At 41.4% G+C, this 13024-nt stretch overlaps 1 protein-coding gene across 10 annotated transcripts in view; it reads right to left on the bottom strand.

The window, feature by feature from the left end:
• The window catches only part of EBF1 (EBF transcription factor 1), a 391060-nt gene that overhangs the window by 125128 nt on the left and 252908 nt on the right, over nt 1–13024 (bottom strand). For 6 of the 10 annotated variants that reach the window (XR_004968347.1, XR_004968348.1, XM_036314278.1 and 3 more), the window contains exon 8: nt 4883–5024. Coding sequence is in view for 8 of the 10 variants with exons in the window: in XM_036314278.1 (XP_036170171.1) it covers nt 4883–5024 (142 nt within the window). In the remaining 2 variants the exon portion in view is untranslated. The remainder of the gene's footprint in view (nt 1–4882; nt 5025–13024) is intronic. The other 4 variants (XM_036314280.1, XM_036314284.1, XM_036314281.1 and 1 more) reach the window with 1 other exon arrangement.

The raw sequence follows: 13024 nt of genomic DNA, 5'->3' as shown, positions 1-13024 counted from the left end.
CAAATGGGATTCTGTTTCTCTAACACCATAACCATAGCATGGAGAAGGCCCGGTGATTGTGTCACCACTCTCTTCTACAAGTACTTTCCGTTTGACCAAACCCCACTTTTGTTTTGATTCTGTTTATTTTGGGGTTCTGGCACAAGCATACTTCACATCTCAATCTGTATAATTACTTTGAAGGGACATTCAATTCATTCGTATCTGATGCCCACAAAAGCTAAATGTCTATCGTTTTCCATTTTTAAAAAGTAGGGGTATTTTAAAGCATCTGTATTTGAGCCAAGAAACCAAGTAGGGCCTCAGGTCAGAACTCATGAACATTAAAATGTTCATCTTCTAAAAACTCTTGATTAATCACAGATCTACTTATTTTTAAAATAAATATGAAGATAGTACAAATACACAACAATAATAAATATCCCTAAATCTGAAGAATAGCTGACTGGGGCCTTAACCCCAGTCAGGGACAAGGCATGGCTCCCTACCCTCTCAGACTTCCCCAGTGATCAGGAAAGTCCTCCAATAAATAGTCCATAAAGGGGGGAGAGTGGAGAGAAGAAAAAAAGGAAGTGAGAAAAACACATGCACATCAAAATTTTTAAGTCCCCTAAAAAAATGAGCATTTGAACTGCTTGTCAGACGGCTTCCTGACAAAGCCACCAGAGTATCTTCACTGGTATTTGCATAAACGCTGCCGGTGAGTTCACCACAGCTGCGAGCGCTAATGGTACATAAAGCAATTTAGTCACTTCTCCCGGCACCGATGTCAGGATGATGAGCACCAACTCTTTGCCTTGTTGCATATTAGATCATTAGGTAATAAAGTGTTAGCTCGTGCAAGCTCACAGGGTCCCTGCACTATAGCTTTGTGAGGGCACCACATTTTGCCATGGGGGTGGAGAGTATAAAGAAACTAATACCACAATTGGCCTTAAACCCAAGTAAACACAACCTGAAAGTCAGGAGAACAAGGGCAATATCAATACTCGCAAAGCCCTTTGAAGATCCCCAGTGCACAGTCCCAGGAATTTGCCCAAGTTGGGGGAGACAGGGCAGGCACACAAGCCGGAGCTGTACACAACCATGGGTCAACAATTCAGTGTCTTTGGCCCTATGTCTGCACTTTTTCAAAAATCAGAACTCTAAGAGCAGTGACGTCCTGAGGCTGCCTGTCTCCCCAAGCATACCTCTCCCATAAAGCTATTGCTTAAGGAGGAAACCTCACTACCTAAACTCTCCCACAAATACCCAGCAAAGAACATCTCAGTATTTATGAATGAGGAAAAAGAGGGTGAGAGCAGTTACCAACAGCTTCAGCAAGCAGGGATTCAGTCACCCTCTGTGGATCACACAAGATTCCAGGAAATAAATTTGCCTTTGTCAACTCTTTTACTTGAAATACAGGGACAGTTATGTGAGCACAAGGGTTGTGAGTGTGTGGGTCACACAGGGAGACTGCATGAGTGTGAAGCATGGTCTCTCTTTCTCTCATTCACAGAAAGATTTGAGCCATGAAAGGGAACTTTCCTCCAACTGTCTGACACACAGGATATAAATAGAGATGTGCCGCAGCTCAAAATAAGTCAGGCTACCTGTAAACGAGATGGTGAAAAGCCCAGAATGAGGGAAAACAAAGGCTCCTACAGGTCACCTTAGAGGCGAAAATACTGGTTGTCTCACTGTGCAGTAGCTGCTGGAGGTGGGGGTATGAGAGTGGAGGGGCCAAGGAGGGGGGTGTGGTTCTGTAAGTCTTAAAAAGGGCAATTTCAAATAGGATTTTTCAATGGCCAGATAAAGTATTACCATACCCCAAATCAACATGAGTTAGCATCATAGGTCCACACCCACACACCACCCATGAAAGAGCCCATCGTCACCCTTTGCTGAGTAGATATTTATGTAGCTATCAACTTGAAGTGTCCACATGAGTGGGTGGTTATGTGTGGTTGATTGATTAATTCTACAAAGAAGCAGATTTCCAGGGCACTGTTGTTACTAAGAACCTTAAGGAGCTGTCTACCCTTTGAATCTTCTGGAGAGAAGTGAAGTAAGGCTTTGGGGAGCGGGAGGCCCCCTAGCTGAAGGAGGTAGGACATACCCACATCTCCAACGATGATTAACCATTAATAAATAGTGAAATGTCATCATTTTCTTGAATCATATGCTAATAATAACATGGCCAGTTGTGGACTGGTAAACTGAAGAAGAGAAATAAAATGTTGTCTTTAAAACATAAAATAGCCCTGGCCGGGTGGCTCAGTTGATTAAAGCGTCGTCCCATACACCAAAAGGTTGCGGGTTTGAGTCCCAGTCAGGGTACTTATCTAGACTGCAGATTCCATCCCTAGTCAGGGTGCGAATGGGAGGTGACCCATTGATGTTTCTCTCACATCGATGTTTCTCTTTCTCTCATTCCCTCCCTTCCTTCCACTCTAAAAATCAATAAAAACATATCCTCAGGTGAGGATTTTAAAAATTAAAAACTTAGAATAATACAATATCACCACTAAAATATTAATGTGTATGCCTAGAAATAAAAATATTTGAGCTAGGAAGGAAGCACAGAGATTCCAAATCATTAGCCCATGGCTATAGTCCTCCTAGGTGACTTTTACCTCCACTTCTCTCTCCAGGGTTTAAAATTTTGTAATTAGTTACCAACAATTAAAAATTAGGAGTCTTGCCAAAATGGAACATCTAGCCCCAATGGGCTTTCACTCCCCTTGGTGACAACTGCCTGGGGCCGGGGCGGTGGAGCACATCTCTTGTTCCGCAGTCTCCACCCAGCCCACTTCCCCTGTGTATGTGACCTGCCCCAAGCCAAGGTACACATTACATCCCCCACCCTGAAGATCATCACCTTTGTTTTGCTAAGAAGCAAACTAAGGATCCCAAAAGGTAAGGTAACTTGTCCAAGGTCACACCAAGGGTAGAGGTGAAACTACAAATTTAATTTAGGTTCCCTGACGCCAATTGTCAGACTCTTTCCAACACATCATGATGCAAAATAATGTTTCTGGCCTCCACACCAAGAGGCGTCCTTTCTATCTGGTTGTTTTCTGCTGTTTGTGTTGGTTTTTTCGGTGGAGGGACGATTGGCCTGGCATCCTGTGCTGTCTCCCAGCTTCCCAAGGGCAGGAATGGGAGCTGAGTGAGGTCTGTACTTGGAGCACATTTTGAAACTGTGAACCCATGACTGGCACATTTCAAAGTGACAGTCAAGTGTGTCCCAGACAGGACAGTAACTAACCAGTCACAGTCACAGACAAGACTTCAGCTTTTAAGCCAGAGCTCTCCAAGTTGTGCCCACTAGTATTTATGTATCTTTTCCTCCTTCCTTTTACCTAAACATCTCCAGTCATACAATGTCTTAAGTGACTCCAAAGGTATTAAGAAGGCAATAATACTGTAAAGTGAGGATCAGAATAATTTTAAGTACAGAAATGGAACTGTGAATGTAATCATGAGCAAGTGTTTCAAATGGCCTCCTCAAAAAGTAATATCCATCCATCTCAGCACTAATGAAACCATAAAGTAACAGCTTTTGAAAGATGATGGTTTACCTTAAAAAGACTGTAAAACTAGATGTAGTGAAGAATCCTTTCTAAAAGTGTTACATCTGGCTAATTAATAAAAAGCACAGTTTGTGTATTCCATAAGCACAGGCAAATAAAATCAGGCAAAGGATGATGATAATGGTGTGTTCATTCAAGTGGGATGCTGGCAGGAAAGGGAGTTTCTACCTGTGAACTACATCATGGACTGCTCACGCCCATGGAAGAGTCAGGCCATCAGTGTTCATTTGTATGGTAGTGTTTTACAAAGAATCCTGCTGATCTAGCAAGCTGGAAAGTGAAGTCGGGAAATGAGTTAAGAGTTTAATTTGAGGAGATGGCGAAAATCTAGCATGGTGATTGGTACCCAGTAGACTCAACTCAGTCACTGTTTCTTGGATGGATGGATGGATGGATGGATGGATGGATGAAAGATGAGTGTATTGACGGATGGATGAATGGAGGGATGGGTGGATGGATGAATGGACAGGTGGATGATAGACAAATGAATGGATGGACAGAGAGATGGATGGAATGAGAAGATGAATGGATAGATGTTGCATTGATAATGGATAGATGGACAGATGGAAGTATGGATAATACGTTACATATGCATGTAGTGCTGAAACATTCACATATATACTCAGTTGGGCCATGGTTCTTTTGAGTGGCATTCACTTTTCTTCATTTAATTTTTATCTGGTTTCCTCCAGTTCACTTGAAGGCACAACTGATTAGCCATAAATTCAAGACAAATGTGATTTCTCCCCACCAAAGGCTACGTACTGAAAGTAGGCTCTGCCACGTGGTGATGAGGGAAGGGGTCTGCACAGGGCATGGGAGAAACATTTAGTTCAGGCTGCATATTCAGATAGTGCCTCCAACCCAGCCTTTGGATTTTATCTCCAAATGCAGTTAAATATGTAGTCACAGCGATACACCATCAGTATTGCAAGGAGGATGGAGTTCATTGTACAACCAAGTCAACTGTAAGCTCAAAATGTGTCATGATTTTTGTGATCCTGCTTTGGCTTTTATTTGTCAGTTAAGTGGAAGCTTAAAATAAAGCAGCAATCCAGGTCTCCTTCTGTCTCAACAAAAAGGAAAGATATATCAACCAATTTCCAGGGTAGAAAACTGTGCAATAGGCAAGGGCAAGACTCAAAGATATCTTCCTGTCTTTAACTACTCAGCATCCACATTCTTCAACAGGACATTGGGAAATTTGAAATGGGGTAGAAAATGTGGTGGAGTTGGAAGAAAGAAACCAAAATAAATTCACAGTTAAAGGTAACAATGCCAACCAATGAAAATGATTCGCCTACCATGTTCCAGATAAGAGGGCGTACCTTCCGAGGGGTCAAGCCTCCGAGCCCTCCGCCCATGCTTGGAGTTATTGTGGACAAACATGTTATCAGAGACTGCCAGGACATGGCCATCCACATTGACTGTCGTAGACACCACGACCTGGAGACAGAAGAGAGAGATGAATGAACATTTTAATATAAAAGCACGGAGGGTAATAAACTCAAGTTAAATAAATAACAGCTGGGAGCTGAAGAAAATTGCATCGCGATTTCACATAATAACTGGTGCTTATGCTGTACAACTCTAACAAGAGGAGCTATTGATGAGCGGGTCTTTGGCATGGAACGCTTTTGATGCAGTTTTAAGTAAAATTGCACAGTTTATAGTTATACAGCAGAAGGTACACTGTTAACCATAATTTTAACAAGAGGATCTTTATTAGCATATTTTTTTACACAAGGGTGGTTGTGTTTCACCTAAATTACCCTTCAGTTTAGACACTGAAGCAGATATCACAGTTGATCATGCAAATAAAAAATCTTTTGAATCTTTAAAATATCCCCCTCTTCCCCCTCCTTCCCCTGTGTCAGGGTTAAGAGGATAGAGAAAAGAAAAAGAGAGGTTTTAGGGAGAGCTGGGATGCAGCTTGCTCTCCTGACTGTTTTTAAGGGGATTCTTGTACTTTTTTCTTCCTACATTCGTTCAGTTAACTGGACCAAAGCCCCCTTTGCCACCATCTCCACCATCACCACTACTCCCCCCCCCCGCCCCCCTCCCCGCCCCCCGCCAAAAAAAATCTCTGTTCAAGAAGGGTCTTAGGTCTGTGTTTCAAAGATCCCTCCTACCCCCAAATGGTGACATGGGGCCAGGGTACAATTCACATACCCTGGCCACCTTATAAACTGATTCTGAACTCAGTTTGTCGGAAAGGTGTTTTCTCAGAGAATTTTGACTAAAACAATGAGAAGAAATGACCTACACTTCTCCTTATATTAAATGGGGAAGAGGATTAAAACTGAAACCCACAGAGATATGTTTATTCATGCGACCTCTTACAACCAAATATAATAATTGTCTGTAATTGCAGCTTCAGCTCCCACCTCGTGCTCTGACATGGGAAACAGCAATCAGCTGGCTCCCATTTAATCCACCTATTATGTTGACTAATTAACTTTGCTCGACAGTTTATTTCTTCCTCCATTATCAGCCCCTGTCAGCCGCAAGCACCCTGCAGCATAGGGGGGACCTCAGGCTCTTTGATTGATCACCGATAGATTGACATGCAGATTAATTTAATTAGAATCACCTCACTTGAGAAATGAAAGACAATGGCAAGAGGGCTAATAGATCTGCTCTCATAATGAGGCGAGCCTCCAGAGCCAAGCTGAGGGTTTCTGATTTATTTTGCTCAATTCCCCAGTTGCTTAGAAAGACTGGAGCTTTAATTGTTCTTGGTTTTGAGAGGCATTAGCTTCTGAGGAGGTGAAATGCTTTACAAGAATTGGCACGCACCAAGGCCCCCATTCCTGGGGAAGCCTTTGCTCTGAGTTGGCCAAAGTGGGCACTGCATTCTAGAGTCTTGGGCAACAGGGCAGTTTCGTCACCTGATTTGGGCAGAGGGGAAAGTGCTGTGCCTTGGCCTGTGCCTGCAGATTGTCGGCCCTGCCTGACAAAGTGGTCCCCTGTGTGGACCCCTACACCCATCAACACCCATCAAACTTAAAAGTTCCCCTGCTCCTCACTTTGACCTAAAAGCCTCCTGGCAAAATATGGCGAATTTCCTTCCCCCCTGCCTCAAAGGTGGCAATGAACTGTGGGCTGTGCACACACTGCTTCCATAGAATCATGGGGCTGGGCTGATTTGATTGGTGTTTTTTCTTCTAGACCCTCACTTGAGGCCCTGCTCCTTATACAAAGCCCCTGGTGTCTGTCAGACCCAGAGGCAGAAGGAAGGACATGGGCCCATGGTCATGCTGCCTCCCAGGGAGGGCTTCCATGGGGTCTCCTAAATCCTCCTCAGGGCCCTCACTTTAACTCTCAGCAGGAGCTAGGCCATGCCCTGGCTTTATTTTTAACTCTATTGTATTAAAACGCAAAGTAGACCATTGAGAGCATTCTCCCTAGTCACCTTGAATCCTAGCTAGGGCAAGTCATTCAAGGGAGGAGGTAAGTCTGAAGGAGCAGTGTGCAGCTTGGTTTTCTCTTTCTTCACAATTGACCAACCAGATCTGACACAGCCTGAAGCTCGTGTGTATGTCTCATCAATTGTAGGCTACTTTAAAATGAGGAGGAGGAGGAGGAGGAGGAGGAGGAGGAGGAGGAGGAGGAGAAAACGGCCTATTCTTTTCATTTCAAAGAATATTATGTGTGGTGGCAGAGTCCGTATTATTTGAGGCAACGGAAATACGCCTTTCTTTTTAGTTAGGGAGATGACTTCGCAGGACATCTACAATTATATAACAGAGCTGACTCTTTCAAAGAAATTTTGATTTACTACGAGACCACAATTGAGTGGTCACTGGAGTCGTTAGCTGAAGAAACTATAAAAGGAATCCCAAACGGTAACTGTTTCCAGTGCCAGGAAATACAGAAAGTGGTTATTCTCGATGTCTGTCTTGAGAAAAAAAAAGCAATGACAATTCGCCATGCACCTGTAAGACAAAGCACTACAGGCTTCAGGCTTAAAATACCCAGTATTGTTTAAAGACATTTCATCTCCTTCTTACATTGGACAAAAACTGTTAAGAAAAAAAAAAAACATTACACCCTCTATGTCTTTTTCTTGGAAAGAGAAGAATCACCAAGACCACATGTGTGATAAAATCATTTCATTGAAAGGTTCATTAAATTGGAGAAAGATAACACAGAGATTCCTCATGCTTTTAATTTCTAGGATATAAACATCCAATATGTTCCTCAGAAACCCACGGCACAATACATTTAAACTCCCCTATATCCCCAAAATAATTTCTCTCATTTCAATTTGGAAACGATCAGGATATATTTAAGTAAAATATAGGCTTAAATTAATCCACAGAGCAAGTTATAAATTTTTTAAAAATCTCACTGTGAAATGCAAAAGGGCACTGAAGTGTCCTTTAAAAAATAGGCCCATGGTAGGAGGGAAAAGGGCCTTTATAGTTTAACCCAAGATTAATGAGGTGCTGACACATTCATGCAGGCAAGGGGACAGACAGGCCTGCCAAATCTGCAACCTTCCCAAATTTTGTCAACAAAGCACAGCTTGAATTTGGGACAGATAAACATGGAAAATGACTTTACGTTTGGACTCGACCACCCCTTCCCTTTCTACCCACTTCTTCATTCTCCCGCCCAGGGAACGACATGAAGGGAGTATGAGGAACAGGTCTAGTCAGAATTTTATGATAGCTGCTAGAGTTAAATCTTTAGTCTCTAGAATTGCACTGCCCAATACAGTAACCACACTGATGGCTATTTAAATGTAAAGTTCCATTGTTCCTGAGTCATCATGGCCACATTTCAAGTGGTCAGTAGTCACACGCTAGAGGGCAGATAGAGAACATGAGCATCATTGCAGAATGTTCTGTTGGGCAACGCTGCTGTAGAATGGTTTTGAAATAAATTGTGCCAATTTACTCACTAGGATGCCCAAGTTATATCTCCTGAAATAAGTATTGGCTAAGTGGACATGTTTAGGGTTGTGTACATGTATATTTTCTGGAATCAAATTTCTATTGGATAAAGGGGCATACCCTTTTAAGATGGCAATCCAAAGATGTGCTGATGAACACCCAGCATGTACCAGGGTTCAACCTTCTAGGTGAAGGTACGCAGCGTGAGGGAATATAAAGGGCAGGAGAGAAGTCTGCAGCTGCCCACAGACTCTGAAGATTTTACATAGACATTTTCAATTTCTTGGCTCATCTTGGTGGTTCAGAATCTTCTCTGCTATATCCTGGATCTAGATACCGCTAAAGCTTATTATTTTTGCTATTTACTAGTACTCTCCTCTATTTAGAATTAGAAAAAAATCAACACACAAATTTTGATTCTTGATTCCCAAGCTTTCCTAGTGGATATGACTTTAACTTAACCTCTCAGAGCCCTAGTGTCCCTGAATCTCACATGGAAATAATCATAGTGGCCAACACACAACGTTACTGTGGGGTCGACATTATGTAAAGTGCCTAGTATGGTTCCTGGTTCATACTGAACAATTAGCAAGCACCGATAATAGTAGTTGTATACCTGTTGCTTTTAAAGATGTTTGTGATGCTCAAAAAAAGTTTGAGAGGACATGCTGGGCCACGAAAAGGAACCAGCACAAACTGCTATTTCAAATAAAAGATACAGAAAGTATTTCTTCCATGTCTACTCTTTTATCAGTCTAACAGTGAAACCATTTTTAAAGACCTTTGTGCTCACAACACATAATTATATAACTTAGGCCTCTTGTGAATTGCAAGGTCTCACTGATTTCTGTAACTTTGCTTTCTAGATCTCATCTACATCTCAGCCTGTTACACTCTGGGCTTGAAACTCAGTGAAAGCTTACTGCTTTAAAAACAGTCTGTAAATTAGACAGCTGATCAATTCAGCCTGGTGTTTCTAATACTTCATTGGAATGAGGGGTTCTCTGGGAATTTTGTTGTTAGTTGGCATTTCTTCACTGCCATTCCTCAGGCTGGCCCTCTTCCCTTCGTACCAGGCAGGAGGCTGCATATGTCCCAACTATATTATCAGAAATTCATGAAGCATAATCTCTGTCTCATGAGCAGATTTTCAAAAAGACACAAGCAGCTAAATTTAGTCATGGGTGGAAGGTCACATTAACAGAAGTAGCAGCTCCTGTGGGAGGACCAAAGGCCCCAAAGAATTGAGATCTGTATCTTTAAACACTTCTACAATAAGTGTGGAGTCAGAGCAAAGGTAAGACCCTAACAATATCTTTAATATTTAAATTTAGAGTATCTTGATAGTAAATACCTCCCTCCAAAAAATCATCACTTATGTGAATTAATTTTAAATGATTATTTTTTTAAAAATTATATATTTTGGTTTTCAATGCTGATATATAGTAATCTGGTGCAAGGGAATTAATGTTAAAGTTGGTTTTATATGGCTTACTTGTCTCTGAGTTTAGCTTATTCTATGTTTGCATTAGTTTAGGGCCCCTAACAGAAAGTATTGAATGCATTGGCTTTAAGCACATGAAATAAAAAGGCATTAAGCAACATTCAGGGACTAACAGTCGGCAATAAAAAGAAACAAACTATTGATACTCCTGGATGAATCTCCAGGGAAATACAGCAAGTGGAAGTAGCCAATACCAAAGGTTGCACATTGCATATTATGGTCTGAATTGTGTTCCCTCGCCCCCAAAATTCATATGTTGAAGTCCTAACTCTCAGTACCTCAGAATGTGAACATACTTGGAAATAGGGCCTTTAGAGAGGTGATCACGTTAAAATGAGGCCTTCAGGATGGGCCTTAATCCAATCTGAGAAGAAGAAATTTGGACACACAGAGAGACACCAGGGATGTGAGAGCAAAGAGAAAAGACCATGTGAGGACACAGTGAGAAGGCGAACATTTGCAAGCCAAGGAGAGAGGTCTCAGAGAAAACCAACCCTGCTCACACCTTGATCTTGGACTTCTAGCCTCCCAAACTGTGAGAAAATATATTTCCATTTTTAAGCCACACAGTCTGTGGTATTTTTTATGGAAGCTATAGCAAACTAATACACTGCATGATTCCATCTCCTTAACATTCCTGAAATAGCAAAATTTTAGAAAAGGAGAACACATGAGTGTTAGCCAAAGGTTAGGGACAGAGGGAATGGTGTGGCTACCATTAAAGCATAACAGAGGGACCCTTGTGGTGATGGAAATACCCAATATCTTGACTGTGGTGATAGGCACACACACCTATACATCATAAAATTATATAGAGCTATAAACACATACACATGCAAATGACCACATGTAAAACTAGAAAAATGTGAATAAGATTGGTGGATGTATCAATGTTCATATTCTGTATGAATACTATATAGCACAATGTGATATTGTACTATAGTTTTGCAAAATATTACTATTGAGGACTAGGTAAAGGGCACACAGGATCACTCTATATTATTTCATACAACTGTGTGTGAATCTACAATTATTTCAATAAAAATTGACCTAAATGAAAGGCATTAGCAATCAAGATGTCTTTCAATAGGTGAAAGGATATACAAAACTGGTAATCCATAGAAAGGAATATTAAACAGCAATAAAAAGAAATGAGCTATCAAGCCATGAAAAGACATGAAGGAAAACCTTAAATGCATATTGCTAAATGAATGCAGCCAATCTGGAAGGACTATATACTGTATGGTTCCAACTATATGACCTTCTGGAAAAGGCAAAACTATGGTGACAGTATAAAGATCAGTGACCCTCAGGATTTTGGGAGGTGGGAGGGAAGGACGAATAGGTGGAACATAGGGGATTTTAGGACAGTGGAATATTATAAATCATACTTGAATTGTGGATATATAACATTCTGCATTTGTCCAAATCCATGGGCTACATAACATAAAAAGTGAACCCTAGTACAAACGAAAGGCTTTAGTTGACTATAACGTACCAATATTAGTATATGAACTGTAACAAATGTATTCACTAATATAAGATGTTAGGAGAAACAGGGGAGGGGGAATTGAGGGAGTCTATGGGAACTCTTTGTGCTTTCCCCTCATTTTTCTGTAAACCTAAAACTGCTCTATAAAATGAACTCTATTCCTTCAAACGTCTGCCCTCCACCCCACACAGCCCACATTCTCCACCCAGCTGTCTGCTGAACCACTTATTAGAGACTCCTCGAATGTTAGTCACAAGAGACCCAAGAGATCAGCCAATCTAGTGGCTTCCAAAGGAGACAAGACTGCAGAGAGAGAATCCTAAGTGCAGCCACAGCAAGGCTGTCACTAAAGCATTCCGTGATTTCCTTTTGTTGACATGGATCAGATCATCTCCATATGGAAAGACTGGTTATCTCATGCAGACGAGAAGCTCTGAGTTGGTAGGTTCACATGGCTTCAATTATTTTAAAATAGAGAGGGGGAATTTTACTCCATAAAGGCCATTAGGTTGGAAAATATGTCATCACATAAGGTTCATAAACCAAAATGACAAAAGAGATTCTCAGGAGTTATGATACCACAAATTTGCCCAACACTTCCTTTTACAGATAGCAAAACTGAGGCCCCGAAAGGTTTAAAAACATCCTCAAGGTCATAGGACAAGTTCACAGCAGAGGCAAGCCTGGAGGGAAACTTCCAGATTTCAGGTCCAGTTCTCACCCACAGTAGCCTCTGGCCTCTCCATACATTCTTCTGGCTTCAGGTCTCTCCCCTCTGACTCCCCTGGTATCTTCCAGTGAACACCTCTGGTGCCTACGTGACTGACTACACTTTAAGTAATTTTTACACAAAAATGGTCTGCAGTAGTAAGGCCTTCATTAACTTTGTCCTTTAAAATATCCTTCACTGATATGAAATAAGATATTCTCTAAAACCTGCCTGATTGCTAGCTTCTATCTGGTTGAAAGATCCCAAATAAGTCATTAAAAATTATGGAGGACACATGAACCTACAGGATGTAACAGAGTGAAACTGCTAGAATACGCAGTGAGTAACTGAATTAAATCCACACTTTAAGGCTCAAGGCAAAAACTCTCTCTTCTTTTAAGAATAAGACAAGGATGGATGTTTTTAAATCCTCAGATAATTATGTGAAACTAACTTGGATCCTTGGGAACTAGACTCAGTTTCTGTCTCCTGAACTGTGACACGTGCTACACATAAAAAGTTCATTGGTGACCTGAACCGTGTTTTTCTCTCTCTGGGTCAGGATACTTTTGATGACTCCTGACGGTGTCATTGGCATGTAACTGGTGCTCTCCAATTACGTGTACACTGGCCGTTTTAAGCAGCAGTGAGCCAACACATACAGAATTGCCTTGTGTGCTCTCTACCAACGGGTTATGGCACATGGATGTTGAAATTGGAAGAAAATAGCATATTGGTCAACAACTCCAATTCCAGGGTCAGGCATTCCTGAGTTTGAACCCCAACCAAGTTTATGACTTATTAGTTTGTAACCTTAGGTAAGTCACTTAATCATAGGAA

This window comes from Myotis myotis, unplaced genomic scaffold (genome assembly GCF_014108235.1).
Source record: "Myotis myotis isolate mMyoMyo1 unplaced genomic scaffold, mMyoMyo1.p scaffold_m19_p_6, whole genome shotgun sequence".
In the NCBI taxonomy this organism is placed as follows: Eukaryota; Metazoa; Chordata; class Mammalia; order Chiroptera; family Vespertilionidae; genus Myotis; species Myotis myotis.
Note: the sequence above shows the minus strand (reverse complement) of the source record. Positions and strands in the feature narration are given on the sequence as shown.